Here is a 26,455-nt window from a genome sequence, read left to right as displayed (position 1 = left end):
TCAGACGGGCCGTCACATGTGCCTTCCGGAGCAGGGGGACCTTGCGGGCACTGCAGGATTGCAATCTGTTATGTCGTAATGTGTTACCAATGGTTTTCGTGGTGACAGTGGTCCCAGCTGCCTTGAGATCATTGACAAGTTCCCCCCTTGTAGTTGTAGGCTGATTTCTAACCTTCCTCATGATCAAGGATACCCCACGAGGTGAGATTTTGCGTGGAGCCCCAGATCTTTGTCGATTGACAGTCATTTTGTACTTCTTCCATTTTCTTACTATGGCACCAACAGTTGTCTCCTTCTCGCCCAGCGTCTTACTGATGGTTTTGTAGCCCATTCCAGCCTTGTGCAGGTGTATGATCTTGTCCCTGACATCCTTAGACAGCTCCTTGCTCTTGGCCATTTTGTAGAGGTTAGAGTCTGACTGATTCACTGAGTCTGTGGACAGGTGTCTTTCATACAGGTGACCATTGCCGACAGCTGTCTGTCATGCAGGTAACGAGTTGATTTGGAGCATCTACCTGGTCTGTAGGGGCCAGATCTCTTACTGGTTGGTGGGGGATCAAATACTTATTTCCCTCTGCAGAATGCAAATAAATTCATATACTTTCCACAATGTGATTTTCCGGATTTAATTTGTGATGTGCTATCTCTCACTGTTACCAATAACCTACCCTTCAATTATGGGCTGCTCATGTCTTTGTCAGTGGGCAAACTTACAAAATCAGCAAGGGATCAAATACTTATTTCCCCCACTGTATATACATGTGGAGACATTTGTGTTCTTGAGTCTGTTCTGAGGATGTTGAAATTGGTTTGTTTTTGTTTTCTTTTTTGCATGATTTTCTGGGATTTCTGTGTGATCTCTGACCGGGAACTGCATGCATCTCCACCTGAAGACAAATCCATGAATTATGGACTGTTGATTTTATGGCTCATCTCTAGTTCTTTTTTTGGTGCCATTCAGTCTATGATGTCATACGTCTTATGAATCATGTTTTATGATTTTGGTTTTGTAGACAAAAAAAAAATCCAAAGCCAGTTTCTCCCACAGCCCATTCTGAACTTGTCTTTATTTTTGTGCCAGAGCTTATGGGGAAGTCTAAGAATCTTCGCGTACAAGATTTGACTCCTTATTACAGATGAGTTCATTCATCCAAAAATAAATACACTCGTAATAGATTTAACATCTAACATATTAATAAAATGGCTTTCATTTACAAAGGATTTCTTTTGGACCAATTCCTTGCTCAAGGTATATTTGGCTATGTAAAATAGCTGAAGTGTTGACCTCCCCTTTGGCCTGTGGTTTTGACTTGTTTTAGTAACATTTCTTGTTGAGTAAGCTAGTGTGTGCACACGTCTTTCAGCCCTGAATTTTGGGAAAACTTCCTTTAACGGTGAATTTGCTTTGGTGGGCTCTCTGTTTTGAAACAATCGTCTATGGATATATTCCAAACTGGGGAGCCTGTAATATAAATATATATTTTTAATAAGATTTTGCCAAATACATATTTTATTTTCACTTTTCTGTTTTGGCTGTACTAAAAAAGCTCAATGTGTCACAGTAAAAACAGGTACGTTAATAAAATATGTCATAACCAACATTAAAGATGCAGATAATAAAATAAAACACACAATAATCAACATTGAAATATAAATAAGAAAAAAATATATATAAAACGCAAAAGTAATTACTCTGTAAACCCATAAAAGATGGCTTCTTCCCCTTGAAATAAAATTTTATGGAAAGCCAAGTTCAAATTGTTCAAACACCTGTGTTTAATTTTGTGTGGGATTCATTTGCTAATAGTTACCGCAGGACAATGCTGTTATCACACGTTATCTGCTGCAGGTCCTTTGCACAATAACAGTTAGTGAATGAATCCCCCCCCCCCCCCCCCCAACCCGGTGTGTGTTTAATGCATCTTTATTTTCAGGGAGGACCTGAAATATATGCAGTCAGACTCGGATGTTTCAGATACATTTCAAGGCTGGAATGCAAGATCAAGAACCTGCATTCAAGGCGTAATTTTTGCCACTGAGCGCAAGTGTGTTATAAAAACATATAGAGAGCTTATATGGACCCCTTTAATAAAGCTTAGCACATGCTAATACATATTAGCATGTGCCAAATGCCATATGGCCCATGCAGGGGTGTGCTGGTAAATTTTTAACAACGGGCTCTCTCTCCAGGCATAGCCAGACCTGCAATTTGGGGGGGGGGGGCAGTGTTGGACTGGCGGGTGCAATATATGCCTCTCCCCCCCCCCCCCCGACATACCTTTGCTGGCCCCACCAGCCAATAAATGGACTGCCACCACTCCCTGCTCCTTGTTTCTGGCTCTGAACAGCATGCTGGGATTTTTGTTGCATGCACGAGAAGTCCTAGCCTGCTGCTCAGAGCTGGAAACAAGGAGGGGGGAGCAGCAGCAGTCTTTTTGGCTGGTGGGGCTCAGCATCCCTGCCAGCAAGGTAAAAGGGATTCAGGAGGGGACCCGGCCCACATTTTGGGAGCTAGTTGTTAAAGTAGGCTTGGGCAGGGAGGTGTGGTGTGTACTTTAATAACTGGATCCCAAAATTCTTAAAAACTTAAACAGCTCTCGCGAGCCCGTTCTAGCACACCACTGGCCATAGGTATAAAATAGGATGTACAGCATTTAGTATGCACTAATGTCTGTTATTGTGTGCCAAGCTTTAGTAAAAGGACCCTATGCATCTTTATAAAATAACTTGTAAGTAGGCACTTATCTCAATGCATATAACGGGTGACTCTGGAGAAGCCCATCCTGTCTAATGTGGAGATGTTTATCGTTTATTTGAGATTAGCACTATACCAATAGTTGCCAAGTGTATTAATATGATTCAACATTATAGCTCAATTCATGGCTTCAAATTAAATCCTTATAAGACCAAGTTCCTTTGGCTTGCCCGTAAAGGAACTTTCATTCCTGACTTTTTTTTTTTACAGTGACTAGTAATTTATCTATAAAAGGAAATCTTTCTTCAAAGATTTTAGGTAGCATGTTAAATACCTCCCTGTCCTTTGATCCACAGGGACATCATTTAACTTTTCTTTTTTTAAATTGCATCAACTGCGCCATATTCGATGGTTCTTTGACAGGTCCCATTTTTTCCGTTTTGGTACACTCTAGTATAATGAGTCATTTGGGTTATTGTAATCTTCTTTACTCATCGGTATCAGAGAAATTACAATTCCTGGAAAATACTGCTGCTAAACTTATTTTGGGCTTAAGAAATTTGGTGGTTCCACTTTTGCCCTGGCTGCTCTGCACTGGCTTCCCATCCATCTGAGAGTTTTGTTTAAGATATCGTGTTTACTTTCTAAGATATTTGATGATACATCTCCAGAATATCTTTTTTTTTTTTTTAATTCTTCTTTATTTATCATTTCTATAGCACTACTAGAGCTATGTAGTACTATACACTAAATATGTATGAGACAGTCCCTGCTGGACAGAGTTTATAATCTACACTTTATTCATGTTAAAACAGAATGAGCCCAAGTTAGAGTTTACATAATTCTTTATTTACTTTTTAACCTTAATTTTAAAGTATTCTAGTGGAGGAGTATGGAGTGGAGGAGTGGCCTAGTGGTTAGGGTGGTGGACTTTGGTCCTGAGGAACTGAGTTCAATTCCCACTTCAGGCACAGGCAGCTCCTTTTGACTCTGGGCAAGTCACTTAACCCTCCATTGCCCCATGTAAGCCGCATTGAGCCTGCCATGAGTGGGAAAGCGCAGGGTACAAATGTAACAAAAATAAAATAGATACTATTGGAGATTCTACATGGAATGTTGCTACTATTGAAGATTCTACATGGAATGTTGCTATTCCACTAGCAACATTCCATGTAGAAGCCTGCGCAGGCTTCTGTTTCTGTGAGTCTGACGTCCTGCACGTATGTGCAGGACGTCAGACTCACAGAAGCAGAAGCCTGTGCGGCCACATTGGTGATCTGCAAGGGCCGACTTCTACATGTCAGACTCACAGAAGCAGAAGCCTGCGCGGCCACATTGGTGATCTGCAAGGGCCAACTTCTACATGGAATGTTGCTAGTGGAATAGCAACTTTCCATGTAGAATCTCGAATAGTAGCAACAGTGGAGGAGTGGCCTAGTGGTTAGGGTGGTGGACTTTGGTCCTGGGGAACTGAGTTCGATTCCCACTTCAGGCACAGGCAGCTCCTTGTGACTCTGGGCAAGTCACTTAACCCTCCATTGCCCCATGTAAGCCACATTGAGCCTGCCATGAGTGGGAAAGCGCGGGGTACAAATGTAACAAAAAAAAAAATACACAACAATGATTTAAGAACATTCCTTAAACAAGTATTTCCTTAGTATGCATTACAGATGGTTCAGTATTCAGTTTTGTCATTTTTCCCCGTACATTTTTCTCCCTCCCTTCCCCCCCCTCCCTCTTCCCTTCCCCTCCCCCTCCCCTCCTCTCTTCAGGAATTTAGAACTCTACTCCCAGCCACTGGAATTAAAGTATCCCAAAAAGGTGCCCAGGTTCTACAAAATATGTCTCCTTTCTTGGCAGCTAAATCAGTTATAGCTCTTCGCTCCAGGGAACACATGTGGATCATTGTGAGCGCCATTTGATTTATTTTCCTTTGGCCTGTGTTAGCTCGAGATCACGAGGTCCATTTCGCTTGCTACTCCCTTCTTTATCTGGTATCAAACATGAAAAGATTCTGGAGTCCTCATTCTGTTATCAGGCCCATTAATTTATGGCTTTCACTTTCATATGTGTTATGAAGTTCTTTTAGTTATTTTCAGTTTCGTAAAAATTTGAAGACTTATTTGTTTAAAAGTTAGTTAACTTAGGGCCCCCGTTTACTAAGCTGTGCTAGAGGCGCGTCAGTGCTTTAAGCGCACGTTGTGTAGGTGCCCACAATATTCCTATGGGTGCCTACACAGCGTGCGCTAATTTTGTGCCCGCGCTAAAAACGCTAGAATCCTTAGTAAACAGAACCCTTAGTATTTTCTTGTAATTTAATTTAATTTTTTTTTTTTTAACGTTTCTTTCTGTTAACCACTTTGAGCCGCTGAAAGTGGGAGATGGCGGGATACAAGAGATATGTTGCATGAGATGCGGGATACAAGAGATATGTTGCATGAGATGCGGGATACAAGAGATATGTCGCATGAGATGCGACATATCTCTTGTATCCCGCCATCTCCCACTTCCAGTGGTTCAAAGTGGTTAACAGAAAGAAATGTTAAAAAAAAAAAAAAAAAATTTAAATTACAAGAAAATACTAAGGGTTCTGTTTACTAAGGTGCGCTAGCATTTTTAGCGCGGGCACAAAATTAGCGCACGCTGTGTGGGCACCTACACAACATGCGCTAAAAGCACTGACGCGCCTCTAGCAAAGCTTAGTAAATATACTGCTTATTTCGCAGTTCGAATCTAGGAGGATTAGCAATAAAGATATAACTAAAGAACAGAAAACAACTTCATTATTAAATAGAAAAGTTCACACCCACTTAGGACACACATACACAATTACACCTTTTCAAATGTGTGGTTGTTGCCCTATCATCCCTAGATACGTAGATGTGAGAGTTGACGGTGAGTTAGTTCTAGCTTTAAGCTGTGGGGTGCTGATCGGCAAGGGTACTCCAGGACCGGACTTGGGAAACATGGGAATAGGGTATATAAGTTACGAATGAGAAACTTTCAACTTCAGATAAACGATGCAACAGAACTAGCTGAGTTTTGACCAAATGAAGAAAATTTAGTAAAGCCCCTGATGCTGAGAAATTCGTGTCTATGGGCATAAACTGATGCTGTGCTTACATACCTGATGGATGCCTAAGTAAGTTCTTTTAAATAAACATGAATTTATGTAAAAGCAGATACTGAACCACATTTTTAAATGTATAACTGGATTTAATTTGGCTTCCAGCTTCTCGCAATGTGAGTTTATAAATCTAATCAGATTAAAAACACAGACGCGCACAATTCAAGCTAATGAATTTCTGGTCTTATATAAAAAGAGGTCTGCCCTGTTGTAACTCTGGATAATGGAAAGTGCACAACCTTAGCAATTACTTGCATTAGTATTAAGTGGTCAGCTGCTTTAAAATGATTTGCTTTTAAAAACAAAAACAAAAAAGAAAAAGCAAAACCACCGCGATTCCAGTCTCTTAAACGTGATTATCACAGCTAATTATTGTCGGTCTCTTGCATTTTTCAACCCTGGAGGATTTTTCTTATAGTCAAGCTAAGAGGTGGCTCTGGCTTGGTAAGATTTGAGCTGTGTTTACCGGTGACAGTGAAGTTTTTCTTTTCTGATTTCTGTCTTTTGCCTTATTCTCCCTCCAGATCAAGTGTTTAATGTGAAACCTTTTAACGTGTGTGTTGTCACATACATGTGGTGGCAGTTGCTGGTACTTATTAAGTGTTTCCCAAATCTGTCCTGGTGTGTTGATGCCCCTGTACAAGTCGTTGGTGAGGCCCCACCTGGAGTATTGTGTTCAGTTTTGGAGGCCGTATCTTGCTAAGGATATAAAAAGAATTGAAGGTACAAAAATGGTATGGGATTTGCGTTGCAAGACGTACGAGGAGAGACTTGCTGACCTGAACATGTGTACCTTGGAGAAAAGGAGAAACAGGGGTGATATGATACAGACGTTCAAATATTTGAAAGGTATTAATCCGCAAACGAACCTTTTCTGGAGATGGGAAGGCGGTTGAACTAGAGGACATAAAATGAGGTTGAAAGGGGGCAGACTCAAGGAAATTGTCAGGAAGTATTTTTTCACGGAGAGAGTGGTGGATACTTGGAATGCCCTCCCGTGGAAGGTGGTGGAGATGAAAACGGTAACTGAATTCAAACATGTGTGGGATAAACTTAAAGGAATCCTATTCAGAAGCAATGGGTTCTCAGAAGCTTAGCGGAGATTGGGTGGCAGCACTGGTGGTGGGAGGTGAGGCTAGTGCTGGGCAGACTTCTACGGTCTGTGCCCTGAAAATGGCAGATACAAATCAAGGTCAGGTATGCACATAAAGTAGCACATAGGAGTTTATCTTGTTGGGCAGACTGGATGGACCATACAGGTCTTTTTCTGCCATCATCACTATGTTACCTCCTTGTCAGTCAAGTTTTCAGGATATCCATAATGAATATGCATGAAAGAGGTTTGCATATAATGGAGGCAGTATATGCCAATCGAGTTCATGCATATACATTGTGGATATCCTGAAAACCCGACTGGCAAGGGGGTACTACAGGACTGACTTGGGGAAACGCAGCTTTAAAACTCTATAGGTTTCAAAAGCATCCATTTGAATAGCTAATTAGACATTGACATCATGGTAACAGTCATCATTAAGTCAATGTAAAGGACAAATTAGCCTCTTAAGCAGCCTGAATTTTGTATCTCATTTACCTTCAGATTCAAAATGTGCATATTAAGTTACATCTCAACCTAAAGTGTAGAGAACTCTTAAGTTATGTGGACTTGGGGCCTGGGTAATTTGTGATTTTTCATCTGTGACTTAGTTGATGTTTTGCCTATTGATGCTCAAAGGAGCCCACGTTGTTGCATCTTTAGCAGTTACTGCAGGTAGATTATGGGTCAAGTGCAATGGGGAAGTGGGTTGGTGGAAGACTTCTATTTTGCAAAAAGATTGGTGTGTATAAACTCATGTCAATATAAACTAGGGCTGCTCATCGATCAAAATATTTAATCGCAACGCTCGTGATTAGAAGTTTTAATCACATGATTGATCGCCTGAAGTGTCCCCCTCACATTTTCACCTGTATAGTGCAAAGTATAGACTGCAGATGTCAATTCTCAAAACTGACACATTGTGCTTCAGTTACTAAACTGAAAATAAAATCATTTTTCTTACCTTTGTTGTCTGGTGGTTTTATTTTTCTAATCATCTTATTCCCTGTCTCTGGTTCTGTTCCTCTGTCTGTGCTCTGAAATCTATTTTCAGGGCCTCCTCTCTCCTCACTATTTCGTTTCTCTCCTCTCTTCTTCGCTTCTTCCCCTATAACATCTTTCCCATTCAACTTTCTGTCATTTTTCTTCCTCCTTATAGGAGAGAGCAGCATGATGCGATTAATCGAGTTAAAATTATTGCATTATGCGATTAATCGAGTTAAAATTACTGCATGGTGTGATTAATCGAGTTAACATTATTGGTGCAAGTTTAAAAGAGAAAACAATCTTGGTGTGATTAATCGCGTTAAATGGCCAGGCCTGATATAAACACAATTTTTGTTTTTTCTTAAAAGATGACAACCTGGTGGCAGGTCACTGAGCGGGAGTAATTGCAACAAATTTTTCTGCTGACTTGGGTGCAGCCATGAGTTCTTGATAGTAATGGCATGGACAAAATTATTTCTCAGCTACTCTACCATACTGTGCATCGGCTTTAGAAGGTCATAATGCAATTTTTCTTTCAGTGTTTGAGGACTCCTGATGAAGGCAGTCTCACCAAACACACAGAGGCTTCTGTGATTTCTGTCTCCTGTTCCCTGTATATTGTTTCACAATAAAGGACGTTCAGTGCTGTTATCACCTGGTTCATCCATTGTGGTTACTCCCACTGAGTTTAGTTTCCAAAATATTCAGGTAACATTTTTGTGACTCCTTTATCTTTTGGCAGGTGCAAAAAGGAGAAGAAAAAAAAAATCCCATCACTGGCCATGTTTGAGACACACTGGCAGTTATACTTCAATATGGTAATAGTTAACCTGTTACCGCTACCTTATTAGAGAGAGATTAGGGTTAGGACTAGTAGGTCTGTGCTTATTGGTTTAACACAGTGATGAGGGGCAAAGAGATTAGATTACTAAAAGGTGCAGCGAAGGGCGACTAAAATGATAGCGGGGATGGGACGACTTCCCTATGAAGAAAGACTAAGGAGGCTAGGGCTTTTCAGCTGGGAGAAGAGACGGCTGAGGGGAGACACGATAGAGGTATATAAAATAATGAGTGGAGTGGAACGGGTAGATGTGAAGCGTCTGTTCACGCTTTCCAAAAATACTAGGACTAGGGGGCATGCGATGAAGCTACAGTGGAGTAAATTTAAAACAAATTGGAGAAAATGTTTTCTTCACCCAACGCGTAATTAAACTCTGGAATTCGTTGCCAGAGAACGTGGTGAAGGCGGTTAGCTTGGCAGAGTTTTAAAAGGGGTTAGACGTTTTCCTAAAGAACAAGTCCATAAACCACTACTAAATGGACTTGGGGAAAAATCCACAATTCCAGGAATAACATGTATAGAATGTTTATTCATTTGGGAAGCTCGCCAGGTGCCGTTGGCCTGGGTTTGCTGCTGTCGTGGACAGGATGCTGGGCTCGATGGACCCTTGGTCTTTTCCCAGTGTGGCATTACTTATGTACTATTTAATGGAAGTTTTACACTGCCTAGTCGATTGTATTGAAGTTTGGAGAACTAAATGCAAGTCGGGCTTGTGCCCCATTCACGAACACTCGCCCCCCAGTTCTCTCCAGAATTTCAAACCTCAAAGGGTGGAAACTTGAAAGGAGATGGCATAAATCTCATCTGGATGTGGACAGGAACATACGACAAATAACTACAAAACCTTAACAGCAGCCAAAAAAAAAAAAAAAGTATATTTTTATCAATGCACGGAACTGACTGCCAGTTCAATCAAGCAACTATTCATTACCATAAATGCCTACTGCAGCCCTCACAACAGAACCAGCTTGCCCAGTCAAATCTGAATTGCAGTGATATGGCTGCAGACTTTACCAGCAAAATTGTCTCCCTAACCAGGAGCACAGATATTTTCCCTCTCCTTACATAAATGTATGGGACCTTTTAAATCCCATAACAGAGGAAACCCTTAACCCCTGCTACTCAGAGGTACGTGCAGCATGCAATTGGAGGCCTCCTAGAAAGGGCCTCAAAAATTGTGAAGTCTTCTCTTTTTTAATGGGCAACAGCATTAAAAACGGTAGTGGTATGTCCTCTGCTAAAGAACAACCTTGACCAGGACAAACTTGAAAGTTACCAGCCAGCATCTAACTTCCCAACTTCTAGGAAAACTTACAGAAAAAAAACAAAACAGTTTGCATTCATTCAAGTCAACAACGGGCTGGAAGAGAGAAACTGACTAGACCTGTGTTCAGCTGTATGCGGATCTGGTTATGGAACAGAGGCCGTCCCCGTGTTCCCTACTAGGCGATCTTCACAAAAACCGAGGCGGTATTAATACTGCTACATTTCTCAGCAACGTTTGGTACAGTGGACCCCCCAAAATCTTGCTAACTGGCAGAAACGGGTATCGGTGGCACAGTACTTGCCTGGTTCAGATCCTATCTATCAGATAAACAACAGTTCATAATGTTCGGCAGTACCTCATTGCCACCATGGTCACTAACTTGTGGGGTACCGCTTGGATTAATATTGGCAACCATTCTGTTTTACAATCGGTCTTAAACCAATAAATGAACTGATTCGGTCAACGGATACTCAATTCTACATGCGTATGGATGATAGCGGCTACTCATGTTTGTTGAACCAGACTTAACTACAGCCCTGAATAAACTGACTACAATAAAACTTCATTGTATAAGGACGTCCCAGGACTGTCAGCTCGAATCTGTTTTATCAGATGTCTGCACAACCAATAAAGTCATAGGGAAGCTGATTTGCTGTTCCAATATAACTTTACTGAAAAATGTGTATAAGAAGAATTAACAGCACTTGATGCTTTTTACAGCTGTCATCCTTGAAACACATCATCTTGTCGGGCAGCAGATGGTTAGTGCCCATTTCATCAGCATCGAAGATGTCTCAAGGTGTGTAAACAACATCAGGACAGTTAACACGCACTGCAGTCCGTGTCGTAATAACATCTTTGTTGATGGCCATTGTCTTCTCACAAACGCCTTGGAAGACTGTGTTGCGGAGAACACTGGAATGCGCCCTGTTTCAGCACGTTTACAAATTCTTGTGTTTAGTCTTGTAGCGATGGCGATTAATTGGGGATGTTTGTGAGCATACAGCAGTGACCTATTTGAGTAGGGCTTCCTCCATATCATTAATGCTTCAGTACGCATTGTTTATAGTCGGATTTTTGGGGGCAGGTCGCAGAAGTATGGTGTAGTCGTTTATGATCTTGCCAGTTGGTGTTGACAGGCTGCTTTGAAATTCTCCGAGCTTTGATTTCATTAATAATGTCTACTTTTTGCATACATACAGGTATGCCCTATGGTTTTCTCCCTAATTACTCTAGTTAGTGGCACAAGGTTTTAATGTGATAGAACACAACTTCAAAGGACGCCACGTTGTGCCTTGTGAGGCTAATGTACCTGTAGTGACATCAGCCCTATGTTTGTTTATTTATGGCATTTGTATCCCCACATTTTCCCAAATAAGTTCAGGTTCAACGTGGCTTACATCAAACTATTATAAAAGTGTTTTACAATTAATAAACTGTAATGATAGACAAAGCAATAATATCATGTATTAACAGCATTGCAGTAATTTTGAAATATCAGATCTACCAGAAGATTAACAGTTGCTAGCAATGGTAAGGGATTTACTGAATAAGAATGCTTTCAGCTATTTATGAAATTTTAAGTAATCGGTAACCTATCTAACTGACTTAGGTAGGGAATTTCATTTCTTGGTAGCTTGATAAGTGAGCTTGCATCATGAATTGATTTGTAATTAAGTTTTTTGTAACTCGGGAAGTGGAGGAGAAGTTAAGTCTCTTGATGTAGGAAGAGCATTTCGTAGAGGTAATTCGTACCGTACAGATTTTGCATATTAATCAGTTGAAAGACCAAATAAAATATGATAAAAACACACATAATTTAAAGGTGATTCTTGCATTTATAGGAAGCCAACGTAATTTGATCAAGTGAGGTATTGATTTGGGTATAGCGAGGGGCATAACATTTGAGATGAGCATCAGAGTTCTGAGCTGTTTGAAGTTTTTTAATGAAGAGACTTTTAATCGTGAATAAATGGCATTGCAGTAATCAAATTTGGATAGCAGTAATGACTGAACCAAAGAACGAAATATTGAGTTTGAAAATGAAGATCTCAGGGGATGTTTTACTAAAGCTTAGCTTGAGTTATCTGCAGCGGGGCCCATTTTATTCCTATGGGCCCTGCTGCAGATAACTCAAGCTAAGCTTTAGTAAAAGACCCCCTGAGTCTTTTCAGTGTCCACAATGAATTAGAGACACTAGATATCACCATAGAAACCTGAGTTTCAAATGATAGGTGCTGGTCAATAATTATTCCTAAGGTTTTCATAGTGGTATCTAATGGGTAGGTTGTATTATCAATAGTGAAGTTTTTTTTTATTAGTCATTGGGTGGACGGAGGTGGTTAGGATTAGGAACTTGGTTTTATCTTTGTTTAATTTTAAATTGGTAGCCCAAGATTCCATCAGATCCAAACTGGTTTAATTCTAGATAAGATTTCATCTCTGTTTTCTATAAATGGTTTGTAAATTGTGACATCGTCAGCATAAATAAAGGTGTTAAAGCCAGTTGATTCTACTAATCTACCTAGTGGGGCCATCATTATGTTGAACAGAATTGGGAGCAAGGTGGGGGGGGGGGGAGCCTTGGGACACACCACAAACAGAGAACCAGGGTGAAGAAATGATGCCTGACTGCTTTACTTGATATTGTCTAGAATTTAGGAAACCATTACACAGTTTTGCCGCAAATGTCAAAATTACCCATCAGATTTGGTAAAATATTATGATCAATTGTGTCAAAAGCATTATTTATTTATTTATTTATTTATTGCATTTGTATCCCACATTTTCCCACCTCTTTGCAGGCTCAATGTGGCTTACAATACATCATGAATGATGGAAATGTATAGGAGAATATACATTTAGTATAACATAAGGATCTTGGGTACTATGATAGTGATGAAACATGAAAGTAGAGTAACAAGCAAATCTTGTAAGACAATTCTGGATATATGTGTAGGGATTCACATTTGTTGATCTTTGTGGTATGCCTTGTTAAAGAGATGAGTCTTCAGTAGTTTGCAGAAGTTAGTTAATTCGTAGATCGTTTTCAAGCTGCGTGGCAGCTCGTTCCAGAATTGTGTGCTCAAGTAGGAAAAGGTTGACTCATGCGTTAGTTTGTATTTTAGACCTTTACAGTTGGGGAAGTGAAGATTGAGAGGAATGTGCGGGATGATTTTTTAGCATTCCTGGGTGGTAAGTCTATCAGGTCTGACATGTAGGTGTATCGAATTGTAAAATCAAAATTGTCTTGCCCCGACCTTAATTCTTTCCTGAAATTAGCAGTCAGGGTAGCGAGGACTGTCTCTGTACTATGTAAGATAATATGAGGTTGTAGGTATTCCAGTCCTTCTATCACCTTTACTAATGGTGGTATGGAGGTCACCGATCTGTAATTGGATACTTCACTCAAACTGGACTTGGGGTTCTTTGGAATGGGTGTGAGAATTATTTTGCCTTTTGTCTTTAGGGAATAAGCCTTGAGACAACAAATAAATAAGTCAAGTGCCAACTTCAGTAAATAACTGGGGCACATATCCAAGTTCATCATATGATGCAGCTGTGAAACTTAAATAAGCAAAAGACAATATTACATCGTGTCCTTTTGATGGTGGGACAGGAAAATTGGTACATTATAGCCAAATATCCATTATATGAGAGTCTGTATCAACTGATAAACATTATATGAAGTATGACAGGCTGTTGACCAGGACAAAAAAAATTCATCAGTATTGACCACGAGTCCAAAAAAAAACAAACCATAAACTAAATACATAATACAATTATTTCTTAGATAAGCTGTTTGCACACACACACAGTTCTTATCTTTGGATTTGTGAAGAGCGTGATTATATTTACCAAAGATTTTGCGGTGTGGAGATTTAAGTGGTTTCAGCTAGTGGAATAGCAACATTCCATGTAGAATCTCAGAGTAGCAACATTCCATGTAGAATCTCCAATAGTATCTATTTTATTTTTGTTACATTTGTACCCCGCGCTTTCCCACTCATGGCAGGCTCAATGCGGCTTACATGGGGCAATGGAGGGTTAAGTGACTTGCCCAGAGTCACAAGGAGCTGCCTGTGCCTGAAGTGAGAATCAAACTCAGTTCCCCAGGACCAAAGTCCACCACCCTAACCACTAGGCCACGCCTCCAATAATTTGCATATGTCCAAATTATTCTTTGCTGTTCACTGCCTGGGATGAATATCTTCCAAAAGGTGGTAAATAAAAGTCTAATAAATTATCATCATTCATGATTTATATAGTGGTCGAAAGTTCCTAGAAATTTGCTACAGCTGCGTAGGTCCTTTTAAAGCTGGCGTAGGATAACCTTTTCCTTAACTTTGTTTCTGAAGATTCAGGGAGCTCAGCCAAATTGATTCTATGTATACAAAGCTGACAATGCAAAAGAAAAGATACTTTGGGGGGGAGGAGGGAGGAAACACCCCCTGACGGTCTGAATTATCTCATTAATATGCATATATTCCATGTCACAGATTTTGAATTTGCATACTTAAAAAAAAAAAAAAAGCAGTGAAGTAAGGCTGCATTTAGTAGTTCAGGCACAGCAGAGAGCAAACCAGCGCTGACACTTCAGAAAATGAACTGGAGGAGAACAGACTGAATTTTATCACTCTGAGAAAGTGTGGGTTTATAGCTGTAAAAGCTGCCACTCTACAAGCAGCAGATGTGAAGGAAGTGTTAATGTATTAATTTAAAACTGCCATCAGGGACCACTGAATAATGCTGTGTAAGAGTCAAAGAAACCCAAATTATCCTTTTTTGCAAGGGCGAAAGAAGGGGTCGTTTGCACAAGTGATTTTTGAGTGCTTCTGGAGTGCCGTGCTCTCCCGTTAAGTCTGGACTGAGCTGCTGTATGGTTTTGCCCGGACCTTAACACGCCGTTTGATTGAAATTTTGCTCTTTTGCCACCTTGTTAAATGAGACTTGGTTGAGACTCTTCGTTTTGCGTAGAAAGGGAGCAATAAACCCATGCCACAAGCTGGGACGTTAATCTCCTCAGTCTATAACTTTGGCGCCTAAATATATAATCCATTTGTGCAGTAAAGTGTTGTGTATTAGTTGGCAGGGAGGAGATGCCGGGAAGCAGCAGCGGAGGTCTTTCCCCTTGGTTTTTTCATTGTAGTTATGGCTGTGGCTTTGGACTGGCAGTCGTGCCGCGAGGGACTGGCAAAAGTACACCTGAGAATGGAATGGATAAAGCACCGTTCACGGAAGAGAGTGTGTATCAACAACTTGGAAAGCTAAAGGTGGACAAAGCCATGGGACCGGATGGGATCCACCCCAGAATATTGAGGGAGCTCAGAGAGGTTCTGGCGGGCCCTCTTAAAGATTTGTTTAATATATCCTTGGAGACGGGAGAGGTTCCGAGAGACTGGAGAACGGCGGAGGTGGTCCCTCTTCACAAAAGTGGTGATAGGGAAGAAGCTGGAAACTACAGGCCGGTAAGCCTCACTTTGGTTATTGGAAAAGTAATGGAAGCGATGCTGAAGGAAAGGATAGTGAATTTCCTGGAAGCCAATAAGTTGCAAGATCCGAGACAACATGGTTTTACCAGAGGGAAATCGTGCCAAACGAATCTCATTGAGTTCTTTGATTCAATATCCCAATGGTTCTTTCCATTTCTTATTTATTTATTTATTGCATTTGTATCCCACCTCTTTGCAGGCTCAATGTGGCTTACAATACATCATGGATAGTGGAAATGAGAGGAGAATTGACGACTAAACAGGACTGCTATAACCCCCGAGGAAGGCGTTTAGCCAAAACGCGGCCCATGTAGGGTCTCCTTGGGTCAGCTGACTTTGGCTAATAAGCGCTTGGATACTCTCACTTTATGTTTGCCTCGTTTATTTGGAACTCGCCTCACTTTCACCCCTGTTGTGCTTTCTTGACTTCTTCTGGAAAGCGTGAGGGCTCCCCTTTTTGTTCGGATTGTATTAGTTTTGCCATTTGCACCTGCTAACTGCACGGTATTTCGGGGGCTAACTGAATAACGCTGATTTAAAGCAGGAGCCCTTGGCAATTTCAGCGTTAATTCCCCCCCCCCCCCCCAGTGGCTGTGCGCTAATGCCAACGTTAGCGCATGGGCCTGAAAAAGATATTATTGAAGCAGGCCAAATGTACGGTTGTGCTAGAAGTAGGTTTAGCACATGGAAAAGTCACACATTAGGGTGCGCTAAACTCATTTCATAAGGCATCAGTAAAAGGGACCCCTAAAAGAATAGAACACTAGCACTTATGCAGTAACCCCCAGATTCTATATATAGTAACATAGTAAATGACGGCAGATAAAGACCTGCACGGTCCATCCAGTCTGCCCAACAAGATAAACTCATTTTACATGGTATGTGATACTTTATACCCGAGTTTGATTTGTCCTTGCCTTTCTCAGGGCACAGACAGTAGAAGTCTGCCCAGCACTCTTCTTGTACTAAATGTTCTGAAGCTATCGTCGAAGCCCCTTAAAATTTACACTCCAGCCGATCCCTATCTAGTCAGTCACGATCAGGGCACAGACCGTAGAAGTCTGCCCAGCACTCTTCTTGTACTAAATGTTCTGAAGATTCTGGAACCCTAAAGAGTTACAAGATTCCGGAATCCCAATTAGTAGCAACATTCCATGTAGAACCCCAAAGAGTAACATAGTAAATGACGGCAGATAAAGACCTTAGGGTCCATCCAGTCTGCCCAACAAGATAAACTCATTTTACATGGTATGTGATACTTTATATGTATACCTGACCTTGATTTGTCCCTGCCATTTTCAGGGCACTGACCGTAGAAGTCTGCCCAGCACTAGCTTTGCTTCCCAATTACTGGTGTTGCCACCCAATCTCCGCTAAGCTTCTTTGGATCCATTCCTTCAAAACAGGATTCCTTTGTTTTAATCCAAGCATTTTTGAATTCCATTACTGTTTTCATCTCCACCACCTCCCATGGGAGGGTATTCCAAGTATCCACCACTCTCTACAGTGGAAAAAATATTTCCTGACAATTTTCCTGCGTCTGCCCCCCCCCTTCAACCTCAATTCATGCAGAGGTAGACAGCTACATGCTTCAATTTAATTCTCCATGAATTGTTCTCTCTGTGGAAATGGTAATTATCATGGGCTTCCAAAAACTTGGGGACAGGCCTTCCCACACCTGCCCAGAGCACCCCACAGCTGGTAGGGTTTTCAGCACACCCTCAATGAATATAAATGAAATAAATCTGAATACGTTTGAAATCCAGAATATGGAAGTTTATCTTATGCATATTCATTGTGGATATCCTGAAAACCTGATTGGCTGTGGGGGTCCTCAGGACCGGTTGATAAACCTCCCTTTAGTACGTGATGGATAAAGTATTTTTGTGGCCTACTTATGCTTTCACCAGAGACTGGCCCCCCCTCCCCCAACTATCAGCAGCACCAGATTTCCAAAGCCTACTGCTGGTTTCTTTTTGTCAAAAATACGATTTCCTCAGAAATATTTCCTCAATTATTACTTTAAAAGGAGTGAAGCCTGTGAAAACTGGGATTACTTTAATCAGTGGGATTTGAATTAGAGACTTAAGTATATGTATTGTTAAATAATTTCTGGTTTTTAAAAGAGAAAGAATGTAATTACTACTACTACTTAACATTTCTAAAGCGCTACTAGGGTTACGCAGCGCTGTACAATTTAATATAGAAGGACAGTCCCTGCTCAAAGAGCTTACAGTCTAAAGGACACGTGAGCAGTCAGTCTGATAGGGGCAGTCAAATTGGGGCAGTCTGGATTTCCTGAAAGAGTTAGGTGCCGAACGCAGCATTGAAGAGGTGGGCTTTAAGCAGGGACTTGAAGATGGGCAGGGAGGGGGCTTGGCGTAAGGGCTCGGGAAGGTTGTTCCAAGCATAGGGTGAGGCGAGGCAGAATGAGCAGAGCCTGGAGTTGGCGGTGGTGGAGAAGGGTAATGAGAGGAGGGATTTGTCCTGTGAACGGAGGTTTCGGGTGGGAACGTAAGGGGAGATGAGGGTAGTAATATTGGAGAATAAGTATGTTTTCAATTAAATGATTTGACTTTACACCGTACTGGCCTTGAAGAAGCCAACCAGATGATCAATGTGGAATAATGAATTAGACGAGTAATATCTGGGGATAATCAGGTTAATACCACATGGGGTTTTTTTGTCTGTTTACTGTTTAATTGATCTCCTTGTCTTGTTTCACTCTCCCTATTTAGTGGTCTAAGGAAGAGAATAGAATTACCTGACTGAAATAATTCCTATATATTACTTTCTCTGTATTTCCGGCAAGTTGTTTTATCGCTTGTAAAAATATTTAAGTGGTTATAAATAAAAAAATTATTAAAAAAAAAAAAGAAAAACTAAGTTTTATCCTGGACATAATGCCAGGAGGACTATCCTATGTATCACGTTAAGGGCTCCTTTTACAAAGCCGCACTGGTGATTCCAGTGTGGCAAATGCGACAAAGCCCGTAGGAATTTTCATGGGCTTCGTCACGTTTGCTGCACAGGAATCCGCTAGCGTGGCTTTGTAAAAGGAGCCTTAAGTGACTGACAGGATTTGGTTTTGTTGGCTTCTTGTGCTTTTCCTTTGTCTTACACAAAAATGTTTTTGTTGTTTTAAATGACTTTGATTTGATTTAAACTTACTAAATATACCACTTCCTTAATAAAACATTAGAAGATTAAAAAGTAAAATAAAACTGAAGTTATTATACAAAAATAAGAGTCAGTAAAAACTAATGAAAATCACAGATCACCCACCCCTACCCCCTGAATAGCAGGATCAAAAACCCCCCACAAATTTTAAGGTGCAAATTGCCTCCATTCCTGTAATTCTTGTCTCATAAGGCATGAGGGAAATAATTCCACAATGGTACCCTGTAACTAAATATGCTATTTAAATAGAGAAGATGGAGAGCAGATAAACGTGGTAACTGCAGCAACCTGCTTGGTGAAGACCACAATGATGACGATGGAAGATACCACCAATCTATTATCTGTATATTGTGGCTGACCGCTGTAGACCGTATAACAAATCAAAGGCAAAACATTTTATTGGATTCTTTAAGAAACCAGCAGCAATGAGTACAGGGGAAGAACATGATCCTATTTCCCCCCTCAGTAAGACCATTGTGAACCATGTTCTGCATCGACTTCAGAAGTCTTGTGTTAGTCTGGGAAAGGCCATGAAACGGTGACTTCTAGTAATCTAATTGCTGATTATGGTTAATAATTCTAGCATGGTCAAGATTTCCTTGGCGAAATAAGCCTTCAGTGGCTGGATCAGCCAGATTTTATTAAAGCAGGCTCTCGCTATTGATCCTGTCTGCCATATAAATTCTGTTTGAGAGCCAAGCTCGCTCCTAGACTCACTAAAGACGCAGGGGCCCGTTTACTAAGCTTCGGTGAAAAGGGGTCCTTAGTGCGTGCTTACATGTGTCATTCCTTCACACTAAGGCCATCTTTACTGCATGGGTAAAACAGATGACTTTTCTGTTTTCAATATTAATAGCCACGTGCTACGTTTTCCCAATAGTTCATGCCTACCACATATAGGCAGTTCAATATAATGCTGCAATATCACGTTATCTTGCTAGTAGTCAGAAAATTGGTTTTATCATCATGGTCTTAACTTAGTAAATGTCAGTAGATAAAGACCCATATGGGCCATCCAGCCTGCCCAATGAGTTGACCAGAGTTGAATCTTCCACAGTGTCTACTTCGTTAATCATGGTCTCTCCCTCCCAATCTCTAAAGTTGCCAAAGCTCACTCCAGTTATGAAGTTATTTAAGTTTTGCTTTAACTTGATTCCATCCTTTTCCTATGTAGCAGTGGTTCCCAAACATGGTCCTGGAGGCACCCCAGCCAGTCAGGTTTTCAGTATATCCACAATGAATATTAATGAGAGAGATTTGCATGCAGTGGAGCCAGTACATGCAAATCTCTGTCATGAATATTCATTGTGCGTATCCTGCAAACCTGACTGGCTGGGGTGCCTCCAGGACCGGTTTGGGATCCCTCTGTGTTTATCCCCTGCATTCGTGAATTCTCTCGCCATTTGTGTCATCACAACCTCCCATGGGAGGGCATTCTAGGCATCTACCATCCTTTCTATGAAAAAGTATTTCCTGACATTGTTCATAAGTCTCTCCCACGTTGCAACCTCAACTCATAATCTCTATCGTCAGCAGGATCTTCAAGAAGGTGTATGCGTGTGTTTCAGTAGCATTGCTTTATTTGCGATCAAGTGTTGAGATCAGACTCCTGATGAAGGCCTTTTGGCCAAAACACGATGTCATGTAGAGTCTTTTTCAACCCAATAAAGTATTATACGTCACCACGATTGTCGCCTTTGCTGTCTTGCAGATTACTAGGGTAACATTGATCATCAAATGGAACTGCTGTGTTATTTCTCTAGCTTAATTTTCCACAGTTTCTATTAAATGGATCCCTCCAATAGGTACCCAGTTCACTGGAAAATCACAAAGAAATGTTCGATTTTTGATGCATAACTGCGGAACCCTTTAATTGTACATATCTGTAACTTTTCCAGTAACCAGTTAGAAATCATTATACATAACTTGAGTCTGTTGAACCCAATTTAAAACTTTTTTTTTTTTTTTTTTTTTTGGAAGAACACCGTCATTTCAGAGAATTGTCTTATTCTTCATACAAAAAGCTGGTTGGAGCATTTGCATGAAACATGAAAAGAATGTGAGTGTTTTCGGAATGTATTCATTTCCACTGTGGAGGCACATCTGGTTTGCAAGGCACTTTACAGCGTGTGAAAGGTTTGATATATTGAGGGTCTTGAACTTGAGGTTAAACTTCTGAAGAAGTGCTTTGGTGCTACAAGAAAGCAGCAATTCTGAGATCCCTTTCACTTAAATGAATTGTGCCTGTTGTTCCTTATCACAATGAACAAGTGGGGCTGACTGGCCTGCTCTGCAGTCCAGCACAGTTCCTTTTAAGAGAGGGTAGGCGTCCACTCTGCAGCCAAGCTCGCTCATAATTGGAATATTTTCCATTCTGAACAGTGTGCAGCTTGATAACTTAATGCACAATCCACAGATTGCTGAAGACTTTATGCTCCTTTTTATGGAATTATGAGAAGAATCAGATCTGCTGTAACAGTTACAATGTAGCAAGTTCACCACTAACGTGTTGTACATAATGAGATGTTACTATATTTAGCTTTTCTCCAGTATTTAACTTGGTAATAAAGGAATATTGCATCCTGCCTTGTATTTCTGTGGAACGTTCTAGTTTAATAGGGGTGAGTAGTCGTGAGCACTTGTTTTGTTTGTGCACCTAAAACATTTTAAGTGCGTTCAAATTGATTGTGCAGATTTAAAGGGTGTACTGTTGATTGCGTTTTTAAGGTCTTGTGCATATACTTTGGGGGGGGGGGTTCTACAAAGGGCAGAAAAATTTCAGTTCTAATGGTTTGTGTACTAAGTTAGTATTCTGTATCAGTACATTTGTGCGTGGAAGCTTTTGTAGAACACTAGCGTAAGTTGTTAATCACCTCTAAAATTAAGAGCAACCACCTGAGCCTGCTTTATGTGGGGGTGTAAATGTTAACCACTAAATGGTTTATTTGTACTTGCTATACTGCCATACCTAACTGGTAGATCACAGATTAAAATTTAAAACACAAAAAATAGTTGGAAAAGAACTACAGAATCATTAGACTGGAAAGATACACAATCGTACCAGTTCACACAAACTAGTGAGTTAGAAAGGAAGGGGGCCAGGAATGGAAAGGAAATAGGAACAAACCACAGGGCAAGATGGAACAGCCAGACCTACCTAATCTAGAGTTGTGCAAGTAAGTGACTGTATTCTCTTAAACCATAGAACAACCCGATCCACTCATGTCAGTCCCCTTTTCAGATGTATGCTATAAAAGGTAGACGCTAAGAGACTGATAAAGCGATTTAGCCAGTCAGTGACCAGTTCAAGTTTATTAGGATTTACTAATCCACCAGTCGGGAGTCCATCTAGGCGGCTTACAATTTCAGAATTAAAAAGAAGAGAAAGATAAGTGTGTATATGGACAACGAAGGTGAGGGAAAGGAGAAGGAACTCCATTTGGTTGAGGAAAGATAGTGACGGAACAAATGAGAGGATGCTCTTTAGCGAGTCAAGAGAAAATAGGCATATTATATAAATTACTAGGCCTAGGTGAATGCATCTCGGAATTGGTATGTCTTAAGTTCAATCTTGAAAACTTGTAGAGAACTAGTATGTCGCAAAGAGGTAGGTAAGAGATTCCAAAGGTGTGGCCCTTGAACTGAAAAAAATCGTAGCACGTATGTGTTCATGAAAAGTTTGTAGGTTGGTACTACAAATAGATTCTGATCTTGTGAGCGAGAGGGAATATATTGCAATAGGAGGCGGTAAAGATTTTAAAGACTGGTAGGAGCAACTTATGGGTGATGGGTAACCAGTGAGATTCCGTCAAAAGTGGAGTAAATCGCTTGGTCGAGGCTAGTTGCTAACTTTCAGCGGCACTTAACCAGCTAAGTGCTGCTGAAATTCGCAGTTAGCGCTGAACTCAAAGCTTGGCTATATTGGGGGTGTTCTGGGGGCAGAGTCAGCACAGCTGCTTACGAGCTGATATTCAGCCTGTAAAGCGGCCAGGTTTAGCACATAAATGGGACCGTGTAAGTCTGTCCTATTCTTATGCGGTAATCCACGGCCGCTTAAGTGATGAACCTTGACTTAAGCTGTTATGTGCTAGCCAGCTCAAAAATAATCAGATATTCCAAGCTGAAGCCTGGAAAGTACCCGACTTTGAATATTCAGGAATAACTCCGTCGACGGCTGAATATCTGATCCTAAGTTTATAAAATAGATGTGTAATGTGCTTACCTGTTTAACTGCTCATAAGTGCCAATTAAAAGTAGTTGGTGCTAGTCAAGCACCAATTAAGGGCTAGTTAAATTATGCACAATAGTGGTAGTGTTCTATAGCTACATTCAGAGTTTATAGAATGAGGGGGGCAGTGTGTGTATAAAAAAATGAATAGGTCAAACACAAATGCCTACAGACTGGGACAAATTTGTATTAAATGAGTATAAACCAAATTTTAGTTGGCTATGCATCTCCTATAATTTAATACTGATCTGTGATGAGAACATATTAAATGTAGTTTTGAGGGGCAGAGTCTGGTTTTGCCTGTATGAAAGTCATATCAATAAATAGGCATAAGGTGGCTTGATAGGTCCATGACACAAGGGATGGGCTGAACCAGTTCTGGTTTTACTGCTGTTGTGTTTGCAGACACGTAACTACTGTTAAGAGAATTCAGAATGAAAACCAGGACTGTACCAACCTGTCCATTATGATCGGCAGCCATCTGGCTATCACCTTAAGTATCACATCAAGAAAAATTCCCACTGTGTTTGCTTCATTCATCAATGATGCCGTTCTATATTTTAAGAAGGAAAAAAAGGCCTCACAGAGCTCCTAGACTGTATTCATCTATCGGAGCTTGAACGGACCTATTAAGGGTCCTCTGTTCATCATTGGCCAAAACCCTTCTGCACTCTACGTGTTATACTGTCCTTCATACGATAACTTTCCTTTAAAGTACAACTCTTGTATACAACAATACGGAAATATGGTGAATAGAGTAAGTTTGAAAAACACTTTTATATTTCAAACTGTCGGCACTAGGTGTTTCTTCAATCCTTTGCTTCCTCGCCCAAAGGCTTGAGGCGAGGGAGCAAAGGATTGAAGAAAGATAAGTGTTTTTCAGACGTACTCTATTCACCATATTTCCGTATTGTTGTATACAAGAGTTGTACTTTAAAGGAACGTTATCTCTGTTATCTAATAAATGAACGGACCTATTAAGGGTCCTCTGTTCATCATTGGCCAAAAACCTTCTGCACTCTACGTGTTATACTGTCCTTCATATGATAACTTTCCTTTAAAATACAACTCTTGTACACAACAATACGGAAATATGGTGAATAGAGTAAGTTTGAAAAACACTTTTATATTTCAAACTGTCGGCACTAGGTGTGGCGAGGGAGCAAAGGATTGAAGAAAGATAAGTGTTTTTCAGACTTACTCTATTCACCATATTTCCATATTGTTGTGTACAAGAGTTGTACTTTAAAGGAACATTATCGCTGTTATCTAATAAATGAACGTATGAAGGACAGTGTAACACATACAGTGCAGAAGGTTTTTGGCCAATGATGAACAGAGGACCCTTAACAGGTCCGTTCTAGCTCCGATAGATGAATACAGTCTAGGAGCTCTATGAGGCCTTTTTTTCCTTCTTAAAATATAGAACGGCATCATTGATGAATAAAGCAAACATTTTCATGCAGTTGGAATTTTTCTTAATGTGATATTATCTAGTGATTCTATATTTCCACTACCTAAATTTGTTTTTGAATATTGAGTGTATATCACCTTAAGTAAGCACAGTCTTTTCATGTGCTTTTACTATTGTTACACACCAAAGGAGGTTCCCAGTTGTTTTAACAGGGTGCTTATTCTTTGTTCTCATTATAGTAACGGCACAGCTAGCAAGATGAATGGAGCACTGGATCACTCAGACCAGCCGGACCCGGATGCCATTAAGATGTTTGTTGGACAGATCCCACGATCATGGTCAGAAAAAGAGCTGAAGGAACTTTTTGAGCCGTATGGAGCCGTCTACCAGATCAACGTACTCCGAGACAGAAGTCAGAGCCCTCCCCAAAGTAAAGGTAATGCCCGTTTTGGTTTATTTCAGAAGCATGGTTTTACATTTGCAGGTTTGCCTAATGGTCTGGGCCGTGAGATGGTGTTCACAAAAAAAAAAAAAAAGATGTTTATTCAAATCGTTAAAATAAGCGACCCGACACGAGTCGTATTTCGGCCAAACCGGCCTGCCTCAGGGGTCTAGGAATCTGTAACAGCAGTGTGTTTTCCTAGAACAATAAGATTGCAGCCAATCTCATATGGTGTGTAAGATCACACGCTGATATGATGGGATAAAATCCGCGGTTCATCTCTCTAAAACGCTGTTGTAAACATTTACGTAAACCTCTTCATTTAGCAGAGGATTTACTTAGTACATATGTATAAATGTGGGAAGCAGCGTGGCCAGTATGCTGAAGCCTCAAGTTGAAATCAATAAGCTCCTGGGGTTTGAGACATTAGCTGAATTTGTAAATTACTTTTTTTTTTTAACATAGAGCTAATCTGTAGCCAATGATAAAATTGAGAATCTGATAATAAAAATTCAGCTTTCAAATCTGAGAAAGATTTCCATGTCTGGCTACTCAAATGTATCAAATCTTTAAAGGCCCATATTCCTTTATGTTGCCACTGAGACCAAGAAACTTGCCCAACCGACAGGGAGCTCCAGGAGTGCAGTGATCTTCCTGGACTTGGACAAGCTGTGTGCATGGGCAGAGTTTATTTTATTTATTTATTTATTTATTGCATTTGTACCCCACATTATCCCACCTTTTTGCAGGCTCAATGTGGCTTACAGAATGTTGTTATGATGTAGCTTTGGCAGCCCATTAATTGGGGTTCCATGCCTGGAACAAACTCCCTGAGCCCATACGCCGTGCCCCCTCCCTACCCATCTTCAAATCAATGCTCAAAGCCCACCTCTTCAATGTCGCCTTCGGCACCTAATCACTACACCTCTTCTCAGAAAACTTATCTACCCCAACTTGACATTTTGTCCTTTAGATTGTAAGCTCTTCCGAGCAGGGACTGTCCTTATTGTTAATTTGTACAGCGCTGCGTAACCCTAGTAGCGCTCTAGAAGTGTTAAGTAGTAGTAGTAGTAGGGTTCATGATGTCCAGGTAGGCTTTCATAGCCAACAGACCCTGGACCCCAGGGAGCAGGAGTCCAATGGTGTGGTCTGCCTGAAGAGAGGGTTGGAGTTGGTGGGGCAGGATGCTCTGGTGCACCCATGGCCTGTCTTCATCCCCTGTAATTTTCCCCCATTGGGCCTTGATAAGTCAGATGATATGCAGAATTGAGAATTTTGAAATTCTTCCTAAAAATGTTTAATTGTTTTTTTTTTTTTTTTTAAACAAAACTCACTCACTCTAGAATAGCTCTCATGCATCGTTAGCAAATAAGTGGCATGAAACCCCCAAAACAGTTACTTTGACTAAAGGACTCTGATGAAGAATGAATGAAGGGGGCAGTAACACAGATCCCTGAGGCAATCCACAGGTCAACAGTTCGGGCGCCAGATCTGACCTGTACTTTCAATAGTACCCTTAGGAGACTGGATTAGATTACCAAAGCAAGATGTCTCACAGAGCTGCCAAGTTGCCCAGTTCCTAGGGGGAGATTGTAGGCCAGTTCTGTATTTCTAAGTATCCTGTTCTGATTTATTGGACCTGCAGCATTACGTCAATCAAGAACAGCATATAGTTCACTGCTTTGACAT

General features: G+C 40.7%; 1 protein-coding gene across 7 annotated transcripts in view; it reads left to right on the top strand.

Moving 5' to 3' along the window:
• Positions 1-26,455, top strand: part of CELF2 (CUGBP Elav-like family member 2) — a 485,873-nt gene that overhangs the window by 185,245 nt on the left and 274,173 nt on the right. For all 7 annotated transcript variants that reach the window (XM_030217226.1, XM_030217224.1, XM_030217223.1 and 4 more), the window contains exon 2: positions 24,564-24,760. In XM_030217226.1, coding sequence (XP_030073086.1) covers positions 24,564-24,760 — 197 coding nt within the window. The remainder of the gene's footprint in view (positions 1-24,563; positions 24,761-26,455) is intronic.

The sequence above is a fragment of the Microcaecilia unicolor genome, chromosome 10 (genome assembly GCF_901765095.1).
Source record: "Microcaecilia unicolor chromosome 10, aMicUni1.1, whole genome shotgun sequence".
NCBI classification, from domain to species: Eukaryota; Metazoa; Chordata; class Amphibia; order Gymnophiona; family Siphonopidae; genus Microcaecilia; species Microcaecilia unicolor.
This window is presented reverse-complemented; position numbering and strand designations above follow the sequence as displayed.